At 44.7% G+C, this 21,868-nt stretch overlaps 1 long non-coding RNA gene and 2 gene segments (V, D, J or C); 2 read left to right on the plus strand and 1 right to left on the minus strand.

The window, feature by feature from the left end:
* Positions 1-7,859: 7,859 nt before the first annotated feature.
* On the plus strand, positions 7,860-8,893 carry LOC128534601 (Ig kappa chain V region K29-213-like; the record flags this gene model as incomplete). The annotated part of the segment is given in 2 exon segments: positions 7,860-7,932; positions 8,031-8,893. Coding segments are annotated over 2 exon segments (402 nt in total), but the record flags the coding sequence as incomplete, so codon positions are not given.
* A 9,822-nt stretch (positions 8,894-18,715) lies between these two features.
* Positions 18,716-19,858, minus strand: LOC128534608 (uncharacterized). The gene is made up of 2 exons (XR_008361502.1): positions 19,821-19,858; positions 18,716-19,182 (listed from the first exon to the last, which is right to left on the minus strand). It is a non-coding gene; the product is annotated as an uncharacterized LOC128534608 (long non-coding RNA).
* Positions 19,859-20,138: 280 nt separating this feature from the next.
* Positions 20,139-20,605, plus strand: LOC128534706 (Ig kappa chain V-VI region J539-like). The segment is given in 2 exon segments: positions 20,139-20,187; positions 20,286-20,605. Coding segments are annotated over 2 exon segments (369 nt in total).
* Positions 20,606-21,868: the final 1,263 nt, after the last annotated feature.

A 21,868-nucleotide genomic window follows, 5' to 3' on the forward strand; every position in this document is an offset into this window, starting at 1 on the left:
GTCTGGGGATGATTCTCGCTACCTAGAAGACGGTTCTGGCCTCGACTGGTGTTGGCAGCTGTTTCTCTGAGGACTTGACAGTTCGATAGTTCATACAAGTCTACCTGAGTTTTCATTAACTAACTGGACTCCATATTAACATCAATTAACATCAACTGTTATGCTGAACTGCCTGCCAACTAACACACAGAATGAATGCAGATAAATTCCTGCTCTCTGTTTCACCCAGATGAGGATGGGTTCCCTGTTGAGTCTGGTTCCTCTCAAGCTTTCTTCCTATTACCATCTCAGGGAGTTTTTCCTTGCCACTGTCGCCCTTCGCTTGCTCATCAAGAACTATCTGACCATTTTGATTCATACACATTCAAATTCCATACAAACTTAAATAATTCTTTTGATTGTGTAAAGCTGCTTTGGGACAATACCAATTGTTAAAAGCGCTATACAAATAAAGTTGAATTGAACTCATTAAGTTGATTAAGGCTTTCCTCAGTCCTGTGCACATTCACTTGAGCAGATCTCACACTGGTTCTAAGGACTGTTAAAACAGAGAAGAATCAGGTTCAAATATGTTCATTTTACTGAAGAATGCAAATAAAATGCAAATGAAATCAATAGTCTTAAATCAACACCAAATATTTTACTTTGTACTAAAAGCAAAAAGCAGGACTGTCACTGCTGCCAAGGTGATGGGCAAAAAATAGCTGATTGTCCAAATAGAAATAGATCTCTTCATTGTTGTTTTGCTTTGTCTCTTACAAAGTGCTTTTTAGGAGACAGATTTTTTTAATGCTGCTGATGGTCATTTATCTTTATATTATACTGTAAATATATTAAAATCTACTGTAATGTACTTCCCCCTAAAATCTTAAATATTTAAAGTAGACTTTTTATTCTTCTTTGCAGGAATCACTGAATTAATAAAAACTGAGTAGTAAATCTTGTCTCAACTGTTTAATGTGTGTTCAACGTTTAAGATCTGACAATAATTGATGGATAATAAAAGAATTGTTCAACAAAGGCCAGTGTAAATGACACAGGAAGGCATGAATGTGGGGAAAAGTGCTTTTATATTTGTGGTTTGCATACTCTCGTAAACATCCATGCCACACACACACACACTGCTACTACATCAGCTAAATATACCTTCTACACACACACACACACACACACAGACACACACACATACACACACACTCCACTCATGCATTTCTCATATTTTGTTTGATTCTTTAAAGTTCTTTTTACTTAATTTTGTACATGTTACCTAGAAAGTGTGTATAAAAACACACTTTCACTATATATTATATAAAATCTTACTGTAACAGGATGGTTAATTATAACTTACAATCACAAAATAACTTCTCTTCCTGAAGCTATACAGAAACCTGGAGATGCTCCTAAACCCTATATACACCAGGTATCTCAGCATCAGTGTGGGATTCCAGGTGGTTTCAGTGGAAGTGGATTATGGGACAAAATTAGTTGACCACATGTGAATAAGCTCAGGTTCAGTACTGTCAGACACAACTCATGCTGGTGTGGAAAAATGCTGCTCACAATAGGGTCCCTGATCTTTATTCACTCATTTAGTCATTTATATGATATATAATATTATATATTTTTGTAAATAATAAAAAGAGAAGACTTCCCTTTTGGGAGCCTGTTCCCATTTCTGCATTTTATTTCCTGTGTTTCCATTTTTTGTTTTTTTCCCTGACACTGTTTTGTAGGACCCTTGGATTACGAGTGACACCGTTTAACAAATTTTGACGTGAAAAACAAGGAAGTCTTGGTTTACGAGTATCAAGTATCACGCATGCGCTTCTTGTATTGATGCCGAGCCAACAGTTTCCTTTCAAAGGCTACACTCGATGCTGCGTGAAAACGCTATGGGAAACATCTTGTCATGTTGCCAGTTGTGAAGCATGTGTGTATCAAACACGCCAAATTTTGGCTTATATAACCTCGGTCGGGTGACGTCATCTGATAAGACGCACTTGCAGGTTATAAATAGGACTGAACCGGAAACATTCCTCAGATCTTTTGTCTTCACTGACCTTGTTGTGTATGTGTGTGTGTTTAAACCAGCAAAATAAGAAAGTGTTTAACTCACCGATATGGCAGAGTTTTAATTGAGATATCCCTCCGTGTCTAATAAACACATATCGGAGGGCGATCTCTACACTTTACTGCTTCGAATAAAGCGCTCGCGCGCTCCCCGCATTCCTTGAGAAGCACCTTTCTGGGGCTTAAAACGCGTTTACCCAGCAGAGCTGTGAGAGACGGATTTAAAACCCCTATCTCGTTGGATTGGGAAATCCCTCTGTCCGCTCGCAAGCGCGCGCTGCGCTTCTTGTGAATGGGCAAGGATAAACATTCTCTCTCGCTCCGTGGAGATGGAAATAGCACCCAAGCACTAAAAAAAAAAAAAAAAATCAACTTTATTTATTTGTTTAAATATAGTTGAGGTGGAAGCGCAGGGTTATATCTCCCTTCTGGGAGATCATCCTCCCTGAAAAGCTAATACTTCTTTTTAAGCTGTGTAGACTTTTATCTTTCCTGGAGGGAAAAGCTTTTCTTGGGGGGGTACTGAGTACTGGCGGGGCTCTTCAAGATAGGGCGTTCTGGAATTACGCCGGGCCACAGGCTTGAATCTCAGCGGCATCAAGCATAGGATCGCCCATTCCTCCTTGATGCCCCTATTTCGCCTTCCGGCCTGTTTGGCGATGTCGTTAAATCGTTCGCCACTAGGTTCATGAGACGAAGTTATATGAACAAGCCTTCGGAAATTCCTTCCCCGCCGTGCTCAAGAATCGGGACTGTCGGCCACCCAGTCTCGACCGGGTCTGACGCTTGCAAGGCGTGAAACACACAAGGAGAGTGTTTTTGAGCCGGGCAACCCCTCGTAAAGATTGGGGTGCGTCGTGCCTGCGTTTCGCAATCCACCTCAAAAGAGCTCAGACTGGCATATTGTCTTCTTCACAAAGAAGCCCTGAGGTTCATGTACCCAGGACCATGGGGGTGGCCCCCCAATAGGGAGAGGCACGCAGAATTCCTTTCGAGAATGAAGTGTTCTCCCTGGCACCCCAGGAGGTCGGTGTTTTTGCTCTGCCACCACTGGTGTTTCGGGCAACACCAGTCTCCAATAAGGAAATCAAGCTAGACCATCAAGCTAGACCCGAGTTTTGGAACCTTCACGTTCAGTCCCTGAATGGGACCAACTAAGTCAAGCTGGTCGTTCAGCCAGCGTAATTAAGACTATTCTAAGTGCTAGGGCTCCCTTCCCTAGAAGAGCTTATGCCCTCAAATGGAATGTATTTGAAAGTTGGTGCATGACAAAGCAGGTAGACCCAGTCCATTGCTAAAATGTTTCAGTGCTGGAGTCTCTGCAGGAAAAATTGTCCTCGGGCTTGTGCCCTAGTACCCTCAGGACGTACGTAACTGCTATTTTAGCCTGTCACAACGGGACCAACTAAGTCAAGCTGGTCTTTCAGCCAGCGTAATTAAGACTATTCTAAGTGCTAGGGCTCCCTCCCCTGGAAGAGCTTATGCCCTCAAATGGAATTTATTTGAAAGTTGGTGCATGACGAAGCTGGTAGACCCAGTCCACTGCCGAAATGTTTCAGTGCTGGAGTCTCTGCAGGAAAAATTGCCCTCGGGCTTGTGCCCTAGTACCCTCAGGACGTACGTAACTGCTATTTCAGCCTGCCACGTCCTGATTGGTGGGGTTACTGTGACACGGTCCCTTTTGTGGGTTTTATCTATTGTTTGAAGAGCCAATTGACACCCTTTTTTTTGAACCACTAGAGTCAGCGCCTCAGGTTTCAGACCTTTAAGATGGTTTTTCTAATGGTCGTTACCTCTCTGAGAGGATTGGAGATCTGTCAGTCTCCCCATCCTGCCTAGACTTTGTCCCTGGGCTAGTCAGAGCCATTTGGCATCCTCACTGAACTATCTTCCGAAAGTTCCATTCTCAACATGCACCCTATTGTTTTTGAAGCCTTCTGTCCTCCGCCTTTTACAGCTTCGGAGCAGGAGAGACTTACTGTGTCCAGTACGTGCTCTTCAGATTTACGTCCACCGCATCAGCCAGTGGAATAAGTCAGAGCAGCTTTTACATGTTTTGGGGCCGCAACCGGGGGCGGCCGCCACTACACTGGGTGAGAGATGCTATTGCCCTCTCCTTTGAGGCACGTGGGGTCACTTCGCCTCTAGGAACCAGGGCTCATTTAACCAGGGGGATCGCCTCATCTACTGCACTAGCAGGAGGTATTCCCCTGCAGCAAGTGTGTGACGCGGTATAGATATAGTTCTGAGACCTTCTCGACCTTGTGCGCACACGCTACACAACCTTGGGGTCCAGACGCTTGCAGTGCGGCGGCGTTGGTATTCTCATTCCCATAGCATTTTTACACAGCATCGAGTGTAGCCTTTGAAAGGGAACGTCTCGGGTTACTTTGCTGTAACCCTGTTCCCTGAAAAGGCGGGAACGAGATACTGCGTCCCAATGCCGCACTGCCTACGTGACCGGACGTCCGTTCAGACAAATCAATCTGAGGAATGTTTCCGGTTCACTCCTATTTATAACCTGCAGGTGCGTCTCATTAGATGACGTCACCCGACCGAGGTTATATAAGCCAAAATTTGGCGTGTTTGATACACACACGCTTCACAACCACCAACATGACAAGATGTTTTCCATGGCATTTTCACGCAGCATCTCGTTCCCTCCTTTTCAGGGAACAGGGTTACAGCAAAGTAACCCGAGACGTTTTTCTCTCTCTCACGCTGCATAATTGTGCGTAATTGTCTCCCCTGCTGGGTCTTAGTGCTCGTCTCTTACTGGTATAATCAACATCCGTGGACGCGTTTACTGTTTACTATAACACTGTGACAGTGTGTGTGTGTAAAACATATTTTATTTTGTGTTTGTAAGCGAGTGTGTACAGTGCGCGTGTACAGGGCGCGTGTACTGTTTCTTATAACACACGTGTGTGCGAGAGTAAAATGAAAGAAAATCTCAATACAGAGGTTAAAAAATCGATTTTCTTCCTGCCCATCGCTGTGTGTGCGCGTGCATAATTTGACACTGTGCCGGTTCACACACTCTCTCTCTCTTTCTTGCCTTAATGTGTGTGCGTGTTTGGGTGTGTGTGTAAAGCACCCCCTCTCTGCTTCACAAACGCACAAACACGCACACACATTAGGCGAGGGAGAGAGTGAGAGAGAGTGAGTGTGTGTGAACTGGCACAGTGCCAAATTACGTGCGCACACACTCTGCTCTCCACAGAAACTCTGCTCTGTCGCAAAGGTAAAGAGCTGGTTCATTTGTGTGTTTGTTTTACGTTACAGCAGTGATTCCGTTACGTTACAGCAGTGATTTCTTACATGAGTGTCAGTAGCGATGTTCCTTGGTAATTTTTCCAGACGAAACAGTCTTTCCATTAATGTCTGTTTATGTTTGTGTGAAATTCAAATAAGACAGGTGTACTGTTTAAGATGAGAAGGGGGAGACAGGAGGGGCTAAATGTAAGTGCGCCTGCACGCATTTATTTGTACTTTTTTTTAAAGGTAAAATGCACATTAATTTGTTTAATTTTTACTTTATATTTTGTGTAAATTATTTTTTATGTATTTATTTTTTTGGGCTGTGGAACGAATAATTTAAGTTTCCCATTATTTCTTATGGGAAAATTACATTTGTTTTACGAGTGTTTTAGAATACAAGCCCGTTTCCGGAACGAATTATGCTTGTAATCCGAGGTTCCACTGTACATGTTCCTAAAAGACTGAATCACACATCCAGCATTAACCATTAATAGGAGGTGACAGCTGTCAATCAATTACCTCACACCCTTAACAGGACTAGGAATGTGTGTCGTGTGTTACATTTACATTTGGGCATTTGGAAGACGCTCTTATCCAGAGCGACTTACATTTTTATCTCATTATACATCTGAGCAGTTGAGGAATAAGGGCCTTGCTTAAGGGCGCAACAGTGGCAACTTGGTGGTTGTGGGGTTTAAACCTGGGATCTTCCAAACCGTAGTCCAATACATTAACCACTGAGCTACCCCTGGCCCCTGGTGTGTTATATGTGTGTTAAAGTTCTTATAGAGGTGGGTTCAGTGATTTAGTAAAAAGGTACCACACTGGAATTATAACCTTTAATGTGTCAGATATCAATAAAAGTCTCAGCTTTTAAACATGATAGAGATGAAAGAAGAATAATAGTCTACATATTAATCCTGTCTTAAGGAGAGAGCAGTGAGGTGTAAGTGAGATTTGCATGAACAGGACTGAATAGTTTCATTTCTCCCAGAATAGAACAGAAACTTCACCAGATGTTCAACTTCCTTCAGTCAAACTCACTGAAGCACAACACACAGCACTGAATCTACAGCTAATCCCACTCTCTCATCACACTGATCATCACTATTAACTCCAATAAAAGAACAGACAACGTCCAAAACTCAGCTTTATTTCAGCAAAAACTACAGGAAGAGCAACAGGACAGTGAAGAGAGTAAAGACAGAAATGTCAGCAATGTGTAGAATTGAAACTCTATTGTAGATGATCATAAGCAGCTCTATGTTAAACTCTATCTTGGATCCATTAGTCTTCACACTGACTCTTTTTGAACGTGACTGGATGATTGACGTTGTTATGGGAGACCTTACAGCTGAACTCCTCCCCCTTTTCCCAGAGGTCTTTGCTGAGGGTCAGGGTGCTGCTGCGGCTGTAACGGCTGTTCTTCTCTTCTTCTGCGCTGGTCAGAACCCCGTTCTTCACCTCTGAGCCGTCCACTGTCCAGCTCACCAGCGCCCCCTGTGGAGAGTAGCCAGACAGCAGGCAGAGCAGCGAGGCCGATCCCTCAGACAGCTGCAGAGGGGACGGAGGGAGCAGAGACACGGAGGGCTTTACCACGACACCCGCTGGAGAGGAGAAACACACACACATTATAAACACATCATATACACGTCATTTACACACAATTATAAAATATGTTTGTAACTTTGTGGAACTGACTGATCTTACAGAGTAATTAAGTCTAATAAAGTCTGACTTCATGACTGAGTTTCATTGAGTATTTTATTATTTAACATCAGTTTCAGTGCAGAGACAAAACACACATGTTCCACACTGTCATTTATCTAGAAAAAATAATTTTACATAACAAATGTTATTACTTCATAGTTCAAACCTTCAGCATATTTAACTGCAGCAAATACAAATGTAGCTAATTACAGAAATATTCATTGTTTAACACAAACACACACAGCAGCTTTCATCTGGATTTTACATCAGCACACACTAACTATGTTAATTAAATCTTTATTATAGAGTAACTGCAGAGTTATTGCATGTGGAATATATAGCAAGTGTGTAATTATTACATATTTAACATAAATAATTGGAGATTTGTTTAAGAAGATTTATATGGGATCTGTTCTGATACTGAAATGTATTCCTCATCAGAGCAGAATAATACACAATAAACATCAATTATACAATAATAAACATATATAATCTGTTTAGGTTTGGGTTAAATTATTCCCACAATTAGTAAATCTCTATATGGATTTGGATTTAAAAAAGAAAACACACTTACTGTTGATGATGAGTTTGGAGCCTCCACCAAAAGTGACCCACAGTGATACATTCTAATGAACCCATCGTACAAAAACCTCCATCACGCTGCAGTGCACACACACACACACACACACACACACACACACACACACACACACACACACACACACACACACACACTTTGCATTTGCAGCCCATGCTTCAGTGCTCTGTGAGTGTTTATAGCCCTGTGACTTTAACACTTCATGACTGAGAGCTGCTGCTCAGCAACTTCACCCACAGCAACCATGACTTTGATCAGCGTCTTCATCTGCACACTGGCCCTCTGGACTCAAGGTGAGAGTTTAACATCAACTCACAGCCTCACACACTTCATGTCATACTAATTCTACAGCACTTTACAGCATAGAAACACAATCTATGTTTCTCTTCAGGATCCAGAGGTCAGGTGACTGTGACTCAGACTCCTTCAGTGCAAACTGTTGCTCCAGGAAACACCGTCACCATCAACTGTAGAACCAGCAGCAGTGTGTATAGTAATAACCGTCTCGCCTGGTACCTGCAGAAATCTGGAGAAGCTCCTAAACTCCTGATCTACTATGCTACTAGCTTACAGTCAGGGACTCCAGCTCGTTTCAGTGGCAGTGGATCTGGTACTGACTTCACTCTGACCATCAGAGGAGTCCAGACTGAAGATGCAGGAGATTACTACTGTCAGAGTTGGCATCTGATTAGTAGTAACTGGGTGTACACACAGTGTTAGAGCGTGGTACAAAAACCTGGGTGAGTTAGAGAGCACAGAGAAGCACTGCTGCAGCTGGGAGCGACTGCAGGTGCTGAGGGGGAGGATGTGATACAGCACAATCACACACACACACACACACACACACACACACACACACATACACACACACACAGACACACACACACACACACACACACACTTTCCTTCAAATTAATTATATATTTAAAACTTTTATCTCATTTTAAAAACTTATGGAAATATTTTTTATATTTATATTTTTTGTTAAACACATGATTTACCAAAATAAATCTTTAAAATTAAAAGTATATTGCTCAGGAAAATAATTGAGCAGAGACTGACATTTAACTGGACATTTCTTCATTATCCCACCAGTAAAGTGATTTTCTGTATAGAGTTGTTAAAACACAACACAGTTAAGAAGCTTAGCGTTACAACAACAGTGCAGATCGTTTGACTAATCACACAAGGTCTTCATCAAACTCTGACCAATCATACACCGCCCAGTCACACGGAACTAAAGTGCACATTAAAGTTACTAACTGAATGGGTTTTTTAATACAACAACAACAACAATTTTTATGAAAAATACAGCTGGGGGCAGAGCTTTTTCTTACAAAGCCCCAAAGTTATGGAATAGTCTTCCAAATAGTGTTCGGGACTCAGACACAGTCTCAGTGTTTAAGTCCAGGCTAAAAACCTATTTATTTAGCCGAGCATTTTTATAAATAGATTTGCCATAGGTAAAGGAGCAGATCTGGGGGACTCATGGACGTAGAGTATTATGGTGAACTGGTATGTTTGGATGCTGTCTTCCTCACTCTCATTGATCACTCAGGTTTGCTGACAGTGAGGTGATTGTTTGCTTTACATGTCAGGAAGCCCTCATGTTTGTGTTTCCTTCTGGCTCTCCCTTTTAGTTATGCTGTCATAGTTAGTCCTGCCGGAGTCTCTGCTTGCACGCTACAGTTAATATACATTCACATTATACATTGTGTGACTGTGACCATACCTAACTGCCATCTCTCCTCTTCTTCTCTTTCCCCCCCTCTTTCTTTTTCCTCTCTCCTCCTGTCCCCCCCTTTCACTCTTTCTCTCTCTCTCTGTCGAGCTACACATGTCGTTCCTGAGCTGCCAGTGATCCAGACTCCCTCTGCCCTCCGGACCTGTCTGACCCATCCTGGTGCCCCGCTTCTGGCTGAAGATCTCGTCACATGGATGCCCCGTGTGTCTCTCTGGGATGCGTCTGGTGTCTGGGAATGATTCTCTCTACCTAGAAAATGGTTCTGGCCTTGACTGGTGTTGGCAACTGTTTCTCTGGGGACTTGACAGTTCGATAGTTCATGACTGGAACTTCTTACAAGTCTACCTCGGTCTTCAATAACTACCTGGACTCCATATTAACATCAATTAACATCAGCTATTATAGCTGAACTGCCTCCCACCCTACACACTGTATAAATGCAGATCATTTACTGCTTTTTGTTTCACCCAAATGAGGATGGGTTCCCTGTTGAGTCTGGTTCCTCTCAAGGTTTCTTCCTCTTACCATCTCAGGGAGTTTTTCCTTGCCACTGTCGCCCTCGGCTTGCTCACCAGGGACAAACTGACCATTTTGATTCATACAAATTCACATTTCATACAAACCTAAATAATTCTTTTGACTATGTAAAGCTGCTTTGCGGCAATGAAAATTGCTAAAAGCGCTATACAAATAAAATTGAATTGAATTGAATTGAACAACAACAAAAAACACAAAGTACAATGTATAATGTCTGATAGCGGGCTAATGTTCAGTACAGTCGCTTCTCGCACACACACATTACACACTCACTGTAAGCTACGGAAACACACCTACAACCAGTGTGTGCCTAACAAGAGTGCGGGCCACCTTAACTCATCTGGGCTGGAGGACAATCAGAGGATGCCATGTTCCCACAGCTTGTGACCCATTGAAGGGGCTCTCCGCTTCCACCCAGTAAGTAGGGATTATCTTTGTGTTTACTCACACGTATCTCCTGTCTTCACAGACTCAATGCTCTAAGAGCCTATTCTGCTAAAAAGGAAACTGCCGGACTCACGCTCTCACACACACTTCACTGTCTCTGCCTGCCTCGGGCCACCTGCTCAATGCTCTGTGTCTCTGCACTGCCTGCGTGACCGGACGTCCCCTCAGACAAAATCGATCTGAGGAATGTTTCCGGTTTACTCCTATTTATAACCTGCAGGTGCGTCTCATCAGACAACCGAGGTTATATAAGGCGTGTTTGATACACACATGCTTCACAACCGGCAACACGAAAAGATGTTCCCATAGCGTTTTCACGCAGCATCTCGTTCCCACCTTTTCAGGAAACAGGGTTACAGCAAAGTAACCCGAGACGTTTTTCTCTCTCTTGTGCTGCGGAATTGTGGGTAATCATCTCCCCTGTTTGGTTTTAGTGCACATCCCTTACTGGTATAATCAACATCCATACACGCATGTACTGTTTACTATAATACTGTGACCATGTGTCTGCTTGTAAAGCATTTTTAATTTTGTGTTTGTATGCGTGTGTGTACAGTGCACATGTACTGTTTATTATAACACACGTGTGCGCGCATGTAAAGCAAAAGCAAATCTCATTAGAGAGGTTAAAGATCCATTTTTCCTCTCTGTGTGTCAGCCTGCACCTTCACACACACCAGTCCTCTCGCCTTTACACACACCCATCCTCGTTTTGCCTTCACACATACACTCTTTCTCTCTCTCTAATGGAAACAATGTTCTGTCGCGATTCTTTTTAAAGGTAAAATGCAGGTTAATTTGTTTCTTTGTTTTACTTTACAGCAGTGATTCTGTTAGTATGTGCTTACTCAAGGGTCTTTAGAGATGTTCCTTGTTAATTTTTCTGATAAAACAGTCTTTCTGTTAAAGTGTGTTTGTGTGTGTGTGTGTGTGTGTGTGAAACTCAAATAAGTGATGAGGAAGGGTTACTGTGTAAAACAAGAAGAGGGACAGAGGAGGGGCTCATCACTCCTCTCCTCTTACTTTAGCTTAACACTGTGGAACACTGTGGTCTGTGGAACAAATAATTTGGGTTTCCATTATTACTTATGATTCACGAGTGTTTTGAAATACATTCCTGTTTCCCGAATGAATTATGTTTGTAATCCAAGGTTCCTCTGTACACTGCAAACTCAGTTCTGGACGCTGCAATCAAATTTTTTAATGTGTGATAATCTCCCCCGAAATATGATTATTGTGGAGTCTCTGTAAGATTATTTGATTTGAGTAAGAGGCAACACTGCCTGATGCTGGTCTTTGTCATGCCTTGGTGAAGGGGTGTCTGGTATGGTATGTCAGGGTTTACTTGAGATTAAAATTTGAGGAAAAGCAAATACATATCTGAAAAAGAGAATTAAGTAAAGGAAGTAAAAAAGAGAGTAAATAAAATAAGAAAGACAAGAGGAAGATAAGTAGGAATGAATAACAAGAAGGCTATTACATGAGAGAGAGAGAGAGAGAGAGAGAGAGAGAGATCAAAAACTAATTTAAGCAGGAGATTTGTTGTGTGATTTGGTCCACAATTAATCATCATGTTACTGTAAGAAATTTTTCTGTTAAGAACTAACCTGATGACCAGAAGACGTAGCTTTAGCGGTTAGCCCTTTGTAGCGTGAATGGTAAACCCAAACGCGGAAGCAGGCAGGATAATCCTGCTTTTTAGTCAAAGGACTCTCACTAATGGGGAGTAAGGGAAAGACACAATCTAACCCGCGTCCGATAAATACACACTCGATCAGTTCGGTGAAGGATTCCGACGTAGCATCGGCGAACCTCAATGACTGAGCGAGGTGCTATGGTTTGTTTACCTCTTTTATACTTCCTGGTTTGCGACCGCTTAACTTCCGGGTCCTAGTGCCGGTCGCGGTTCGAGTGTGAAGACAGTACCCCCCTGTCCAGGACCGGCTTCAGACGGTCCTGAGGTGGAGGATACCCTATGACGGTAGTCCCGGATGAGCTCGGGGTCGAGGATGAACCGTGCTGGAACCCAAGATCGCTCCTCGGGGCCGTAGCCTTCCCAATCGACCAGGTACTGGGTGCCTCTGCCCCGAGGGCGCGAATCAAGGATCCTTCGCACGATGTAGGCGGGACCGCCGTCAATGATTCGGGAAGGAGGAGCAGGGGGCATGGGTGGAACCAGAGGTGAAGTGATGAAGGGTTTTAGCTGTGATGTATGGAAGAATGGGTGGATCCGGAGCACCGCAGGCTGTCACTGGAGGTGACAGGGTTAATCCGTAAAATGATGCGGTATGGTCCGAAGAACCTTGGTGATAGTTTTCTTGATTCGGTGTGCAGATGGAGGTTTTTAGTTGATAACCATACCTTGTCACCTACGTGGTTCAAACGTCCCGGCGGGTGTCGGCGGCGATGCTGGGTGACGTAGCTGGTGTTGGCTTGTTGGATGGCGAGTTTCTTTTGGTTCCACATCCACCAACACCTACGGACCAACTGTTGGGCCGATGGTATGTCAACCTCCGGTTCTTGATGGTTGAACATTGGAGGATGGAAACATGTATAAATGCAGATCATTTACTGCTTTCTGTTTCACCCAAATGAGGATGGGTTCCCTGTTGAGTCTGGTTCCTCTCAAGGTTTCTTCCTATTACCATCTCAGGGAGTTTTTCCTTGCCATTGTCGCCCTCGGCTTGCTCACCAGGGACAAACTGACCATTTTGATTCATACAAATTCACATTTCATACAAACTTAAATAATTCTTTTGACTATGTAAAGCTGCTTTGCGGCAATGAAAATTGCTAAAAGCGCTATACAAATAAAATTGAATTGAATTGAATTGAACCTCAAATGGGCTTAGGTTGGTGGCTGAGGAGACGTGGAAGTTGTGGGACAGTTCGGCCCATTTGAGGTAGCGGGCCCAGGAGCGCTGGTGATCGGAAACAAAACATCTCAGGTAGCGGCCCAGTTGTTGGTTGGTCCGTTCCGTCTGACCATTAGTCTGGGGGTGGTAACCGGATGACGGACTACAGGTGGAATTGATCAGACGGCAGAAGGCCTTCCAGAACCGGGCTGTGAACTGAGGCCCCCTGTCCGAGACGACGTCCTTTGGGAACCCATGCAGTCGGACTACGTGTTCCAAAATCAATTCAGCAGTGTCCTATGCTGATGGGAGTCCGGCTAGGGCCACCAGGTGCACGGGCCTTGGAGAACTGATCAACAATGGTTAATATGGTGTTCTTACCCTCTGAAACCGGCAGGCTTGTAATGAAATCCAGGGCGATGTGCGTCCAGGGCCGTCGAGGAACTGGGAGTGGTTGGAGTTCTCCTGAAGTTGGTTGGTTTGTGTCCTTTGCCCTGGCGCACACTGGGCACGCCTGAACGAACTCGAGAACGTCTCTCCTCAGGAAGGGCCACCAGAACGCCCGTCGGATGAAAGATAGGGTTCGTCGAACTCCAGAATGTCCGGCGATGATGGACAAATGCCCCCATTGGACAACCTCCGCTCGCAGATGTTGGGGTACGTGGAGTCGTCCAGGCGGCACACCTGCCGGTTCGGTCTCCGCCGCCTGTGCCTGGCGGACCCTGGTCTCCAAATCCCAGTGGAGGGGTGCGATGATTCGAGATGGAGGGATGACAGGCACGGGTTCCGCCCGGGGGAGATCGTCCTCATATTGGCGTGATTGGGCATCGGCTTTGGTGTTCTTCGACCCCGGGCGGTAAGAAAGATGGAAATTATATTGTTCAAAAAATAATGCCCACCGTGCCTGTTGTGGATTGAGCTGTTTGAGGTTCTTGATGGTGATCAGGTTCTGGTGATCGGTCCAGACGATGAATGGCTCACTGGCGCCCTGGAGCCAGTGACGCCATTCCTCCAAAGCCCACTTTATGCCCAACAGCTCGCGGTCCCCCACTCCCTATCACTGCTGAGTGGGGTCAAATTTTTTGGAAAAGAAACTGCAAGGGTGCAGTTTCTGGTCTGGACCTCGTTGGGAAAGAACTGCGCCGGCACCCACATCCGACGCGTCCACCTCCACAACGAAGGGTTTGCTGGCATCGGGATGAAGAAGAATCGGGGCGGCGGCGGTACCCCAACATCTGCGAGCGGAGTTTCTCCAATGGGGGCATTCGTCCATCATCGCCGGACATTCTGGAGTTCGATGGCAGAGTTCCTTGAAGGCTGAGATGGCAGCTGGGTTGAGCTGAAATGGGTGAGATGAGGGCCTGGTCAATGTGGTTAATGGGGCTGCAACTGTACTGTAGCCCCGGATAAAGCGACGATAGAAATTCGCAAACTTGAGAAACCGCTGAAGCTGTTTGAGTGTCCTGGGTAGGGGCCAGTGATGAACAGCTTCTAGCTTCTGCGGGTTCATGGCCACACCCTGGGGTGAGATGACAAAACCTAGGAACGTGGTGGAGTGCTGGTGAAAAGCACATTTTTTCATCTTGCAGTACAGTTGGTGAGCAAGCAATCTATTTAAAACAGCACGTACGTGTTGAATGTGTTCTTCCAGGTGGCGGGAGTAAATGAGGATGTCATCCAGGTAGACGAACACCCATCGGCCCAGCATGTCTCGGAGGACGTCATTTATGAATTGTTGGAAGGCCAAGGGTGCGTTGCAGAGTCCGAATGGTATGACCAGGCTCTCATAATGTCCGGTGGGTGTGATGAATGCAGTCTTCCACTCATCACCCTCTCTGATGCGCACCAAGTTGTAGGCGCTCCGGAGGTCCAACTTGGTGAACACAGTGGCACCAGAGAGGGCGTCCAGGGCTGAGTTGGTGAGTGGTAGTGGATGTCTGTTCTTGTGATGTTGTTTAGCCCCCGATAGTTGACACATGGGCGAAGTTTGCCCCCTTTCTTCTTGACGAAGAAGAACCCCGCGGCAGCAGGCGAAGTGGAGGGCCGGATGGTCCCCTGACGGAGGGCATTGGTAACGTATTTCTCCATTGCCTGCGTCTCTGAGGTTGATAACGAGTAGAGATGGCCGTGGGGGGGGACGGAACCCGGCTGAACTTCTATCGCCAGGTCGTATGGGCGATGAGGTGGGAGGTGGGTAGCTTGTCTCTTACAAAAAACTTCAGCCAAGTCCCGATAGGCGACAGGGATGGCGTTGGTGTCAACGTCAGGGGCCTTGGACTCCCTGGAACACGTCCCAGTCCGTGCCTGTAGGCAGAGTTCGGTGCAGGTCAGCCCCCACTGGAGGATCCGGTCCCGGGTCCACGAAATGATTGGATCGTGCTCCAACAGCCAGGGATAGCCGAGGATGATGGGCAGTGATGAGATGGACGTGAGGTGGAATTGGATCTGCTCCTGGTGCTGGTCTATGGTGAGCGTGATGGGTTGGGTCTGATGGGTGATAGGGCTGGATGATAAGGGCCGACCGTCGACCGAAGTGATTTTTACCGGCTGGGATAACGCCTCAATCTTCACCTCCAAATCTTTGGCATAATTAGAGTCAATGAAGTTACCAGCGGCACCAGAGTCGATGAACGCGGTGCTTCGAACTCGTTTGTGGCCAATTTGGAGGTTTACCTGCCCCGTGAAACGTGAGATGGTGGCGTCGGTTGTGGAGGAGAGGTGGAGGGGGCCCGGTGAGTCTCTCCTTTCACTCACCGGGGCTGCGCGTTTCTCGGGCGAATTGGGCAGATTGCTTAGTGGTGCGCCGCTGACCCACAGTAGGCACACAGACCCACTCGATACTGTCGTTCGCATTCCGCCACGGTCAGGGAGGCGACGCGCCTAATTGCATGGGTTCCCCGGCTCCGGTGTCAACCACGGCAGGAGGTGGAGATCCAACAGATCCAGTAGTTGAGGTGGTGAGAGCAGTAGGTGGTTGTGGTGTGGTGTAGGAGAAGGTGGGTGCAGGCGGCAGGGTCCTAGGGGCTGGCTTCGGGCAAGAGAGGATGCGCTGATCGATATGGAAGGCGAGCTGGATCATCCCCTCCAGGGTAGCAGGAAGCTCTCGCCCGGTGAGCTCGTCTTTGATGCATGGAGCCAGTCCCTCGTAGAAGGATGTCCGGAGAGCGGCATCTCCCCAGTCGGTCTGCACAGCGAGGGTTCGGAACTCAGCAGCGTACCGGCTAACGGACGATCCTCCCTGCCGCAGATGGTAGAGTTTGGTCTCGGTCTCCACCTCGCCCGCGGGGTGTTCGAACGTGAGTCTGAGTTGGCGGGTGAACTCATTATATGAGTGCGCGGTGTCTGAATCCGCCCGGAGAACTGCCGTGGCCCACTCAGCTGCCTGCCCGGATAGCAACGAGACCAGAAGCGCGATGCGTAGCCGATCGGTGGAGTACCTGGTGGCATTGAACTCAAACACCAGATCAAGCGCTGTTAAAACACATTACACTTCCCGTCCGTGCCATCCCACTTATCCGGGAGTGCCAGAAATACATCAGAATGAGGGGGGGGGAGGGGGGTTGGTGCGGCGCCGCGACGGGAGACCGGCTAGCCGCGATATCCACAGCCGCCCGGAGATCCGAGTTCTCCTGCCGGAGCTCCGCAACCTCCTTGGACGATGGATGTGACGTCTTGGAGGTCCCGGCACAGATTAGTGATCTCCCCGGTTAGCGTGTTGATGAGCTTGGCGTGCTGATCAACCACATCGCAGAGGTGCGCGTAATCCGCTGGGTTCACCACGGATGGCTCAGTCATTCTGTCAAGAACTAACCTGGGATGACCAGAAGACGTAGCTTTAGCGGTTAGCCCATTGTAGCGTGAATGGTAAACCCAAACGCGGAAGAACACGAGTAGGCAGGATAATCACACTTTTTAGTCTAAGGACTCTCACAAATGGGGAGTAAGGGAAAGACACAATCTAACCCGCGTCCTATGAATACACACTCGATCAGGAAATTAAACCAAGGTGAGTACTCACAGTTCGGTGAAGGATTCCGACGTAGCATCGGCGAAACTCAATGACTGAGCGAGGTGCTATGGTTTTTTTTACCACTTTTATACTTCCTGGTTTGCGACCGCTTAACTTCCGGGTCCTAGTGCCGGTCGCGTTTCGAGTGTGCATGACATTTTTACAATTCAGTCATTGTTTTCTCACTCACACATAACCCTGAGCAGTACTCTGTGTATCTACAGCACTGTGTTTTCACTCTTTAACCTGAGTTCAAAACATATAAAAACAATTACTTTAGACAGTAATTCAATATGTTTATAGAGTCATGTGACACAGCTGAGCTCGTTTAGCTGAGGTTTTCCCATGGAGTTTTGTCTTCATCTTCATTAGCATCTATACAGCTTTGGATTAATTTTGTTTTTATTTAATACAAATGTGGACAGTAGAACTGTAAATTGAGCAAAGCCTCCAGAAATATCTGGGTAGGATAGGCAGGTATAGATAAGGGTTTGATTTAGAGGGTTTGATTCAGATGTACGGCAAGAGAGAATATAAGGTGTGATTATGACTGGAACAATCTAGAGTACAGCATTGCAAAGGACAGATGTACATGTTCATGAACCAATATTCTATATTAACAGTATGAGTTATTTTTCTGTGTTTGTTTTGATAATACAATATTGTTAAAGCTGTTGCAATTTGTGTTGCCATTTTAAATGAAAAATAAAACTATAAATGCAAAACAAAGCAAATGTTAAGCATAATGAAAAATTCTTCCACATTATTAAGTCATTCTTTCAAAGGCATTAACAACATTGCAAACAGTAATGATGGTCATCCTGTTGTGACTGACGCACTTATAAACAGTATTTGGGGCTGGAGCTACTCATTTACAATCAGGGAGATACAGCACTGAGAAGAGAAACTGTGCTGAGACTCCTCCTGAGGTGGGGCTTAGTGTTCTGTCTGATCAGTTAGAATTTGAGCTCATGCTAAACTTTATTATTTAATTTGTGGATTAATCATTGATGTGCAATTTATTACAGTAATGTTACTAAAATCATGATTTTTCCCATCAACCTGCAGACATCTCTAATAGGTTTGTGGTGGTGTGTATATGTGTGTTATAGGTCTTATAGGGGTATAAACTCTTATAATGCAGTATAAATGTACCACACTGTAATTATAACCAGTCATGTGTCAGATATTAATAAAATACATCAAATAACTCTGAGCTTTCAAACATGATAGAAATGAAGGAAGAATAATAGTCTACATATTAATCCTGTCTTAAGGAGAGAGCAGTGAGGTGTAAGTGAGATTTGCATGAACAGGACTGAATAGTTTCATTTCTCCCAGAATAGAACAGAAACTTCACCAGATGTTCAACTTCCTTCAGTCAAACTCACTGAAGCACAACACACAGCACTGAATCTACAGCTAATCCCACTCTCTCATCACACTGATCATTACTATTAACTCCAATAAAAGAACAGACAACGTCCAAAACTCAGCTTTATTTCAGCAAAAACTACAGGAAGAGCAACAGGACAGTGAAGAGAGTAAAGACAGAAATGTCAGCATTGTGTAGAATTGAAACTCTATTGTAGATGATCATAAGCAGCTCTATGTTAAACTCTATCTTGGATCCACTAGTCTTCACACTGACTCTTTCTGAACGTGACTGGATGATTGACGTTGTTATGGGAGACCTTACAGCTGAACTCCTCCCCCTTTTCCCAGAGGTCTTTGCTGAGGGTCAGGGTGCTGCTGCGGCTGTAACGGCTGTTCTTCTCTTCTTCTGCGCTGGTCAGAACCCCGTTCTTCACCTCTGAGCCGTCCACTGTCCAGCTCACCAGCGCCCCCTGTGGAGAGTAGCCAGACAGCAGGCAGAGCAGCGAGGCCGATCCCTCAGACAGCTGCAGAGGGGACGGAGGGAGCAGAGACACAGAGGGAGCTGTGGGACCCGCTAGGGAAGAGAAACACATATACATTATGAATATCATATACATCTCATTTACACATAATTATAATATATGTTTGTATCTTTGAGGAACTGACTGATCTTACAGAGTAATTAAGTTTAAAAAAGAGTAACTGAGTTTCATTGAGGACTTTATTATTTAACATCAGTTTCAGTGCAGAGACAAAACACACATGTTCCACACTGTCATTTATCTGGGAAAAATTACTTTACATAACAAGTGTTATTAATTTATAGTTCAAACCTTCAGCATATTTAACTGCAGCAAATACAAATGTAGCTGATTACAGAAATATTCATTGTTTAACACAAACACACACAGCAGCTTTCATCTCGATTTTACATCAGCACACACTATATTTATTAAATTTATTTTTAGTTAATTATTTAGTAGTTATAGAGTAACTGAAGAGTTATTGCATGTGGAATATATAGCCAGTGTTTAATTATTACATATTTAACATCAATAATTGAAATGTATTCCTCATCAGAGCAAAATAATGCACAATAAACACCAATTATACAATAATAAACATGTATAATCTGTTTGTTTTAAGCTGAATTATTTCCACAATTAGTAAATCTCTATATGGATTTGATTTAAAAGAAGAAAACACACTTACTGTTGATGATGAGTTTGGAGCCTCCACCAAAAGTCCTCCACAGTGATACATTCTAATAAAACCATCGTACAAAAACCTCCATCACACTGCAGTGCACACACACACACACACACACACACACACACACGCACACACACACACACTTACACACACACACACACACACACACACACACACACACACACACACACACACACACACACACACACACTTTGCATTAGCAGCCCATGCTTCAGTGCTCTGTGAGTGTTTATAGCCCTGTGACTTTAACACTTCATGACTGAGAGCTGCTGCTCAGCAACTTCACCCACAGCAACCATGACTTTGATCAACGTCTTCATCTGCACACTGGCCCTCTGGACTCAAGGTGAGAGTTTAACATCAACTCACAGCCTCACACACTTCATTTCATACTAATTCTACAGCACTTTACAGCATAGAAACACAATCTATGTTCCTCTTCAGGATCCAGAGGTCAGGTGACTGTGACTCAGACTCCTTCAGTGCAAACTGTTGCTCCAGGAAACACTGCCACCATCAACTGTAGAACCAGCAGCTCCACTAGCAACCTCCACTGGTACCTGCAGAAATCTGGAGAAGCTCCTAAACTCTTGATCTACAATATTAATAGCTTACAGTCAGGGACTCCAGCTCGTTTCAGTGGCAGTGGATCTGGTACTGACTTCACTCTGACCATCAGAGGAGTCCAGACTGAAGATGCAGGAGATTACTACTGTCAGAGTTGGCATTATATCAGTAGTAGTGATGTGTTCACACAGTGTTAGAGCGTGGTACAAAAACCTGGGTGAGTGAGAGAGCACAGAGAAGCACTGCTGCAGCTGGGAGCGACTGCAGGTGCTGAGGGGGAGGATGTGATACAGCACAATCACACACACACACACACACACACACACACACACACACACACACACACACACACACACACACATATTTTCATATTTATATTTTTTTGTTGAACACATGATTTACCAAAAGAAATCTTTAAAATTAAAAGTAAATTGCTCAGGAAAATAATTGAGCAGAGACTGACATTTAACTGAACATTTCTTCATTTTCCCACCAGTAACAAGTGATTTTCTGTATAGAGTTGTTAAAACACAACACAGTTAAGAAGCTCAGTGTTACAACAACAGTGCAGATCGTTTGACTAATCACACAAGGTCTTCATCAAACTCTGACCAATCATACACCGCCCAGTCACACGGAACTAAAGTGCACGTTAAAGTTACTAACCGAATCTTCTAGATGTTAAATATCAGTCATTTGGCAAAGGACCGTGCTGCAGGATGTTCAATGTCACCTGAGTAAACGACACAGTGTTAAGGAAAAATTAATAAATAATAAGTTGGTGGTTACACAAATGCACTAAGGAAAGAGAACTTGAAAAGAAGAAAGCAAAAGAAAAATAATAAACACTGCACAAGAGAAAGATGGGATAAGAGCACATGTTTTGAGATTACCTTTTGTTGGGGGGAAAATAAGAAGTAAGGCGTCACATACTGCTATAAGCCCCGCCTCCACGCTGTGGTAAAATACATTCTCCTTTTAGTTGTGAGATTTAACAGAATTTAATGTGGTGTAGAAGCGCCCTTACCTTAGTGCTGCAAAGTGCTCACGCTTACCAATTAATCCTCACCAACATGTCCACAATCACTCCACGGCCCAACGCTCCCCTCTCATTCCAGGGGGTATTCCAGAAAGCAGGTTATGTGACATACCCGGATAAGTTTGAGGGTAAGTTAGTGATTAACCTCAACTTTCGGTTCCAAAAACGGAGGTAACTTTCTGGGTATGTATGTAACCATAGCAACTTACTCTCTGAAGATAACCTGCTCGGTAGGAGGTTATGTTCCAGGGTAAGTTTGTTTCAGAAGGTTATTTAGCATGGCGCGCACTTTTGATGATGATCCCGTGGACGTGGAGGCACAAATTATACAAGTTTTTTTCGCCGGGAGAGAGTTATAAGACCGCGTATTGATGTTTTTTAATTTCCTAATGATTATTTGAAAGAGCGTTATTGGTGTTCA

The sequence above is a fragment of the Clarias gariepinus genome, chromosome 12, assembly GCF_024256425.1.
Source record: "Clarias gariepinus isolate MV-2021 ecotype Netherlands chromosome 12, CGAR_prim_01v2, whole genome shotgun sequence".
In the NCBI taxonomy this organism is placed as follows: Eukaryota; Metazoa; Chordata; class Actinopteri; order Siluriformes; family Clariidae; genus Clarias; species Clarias gariepinus.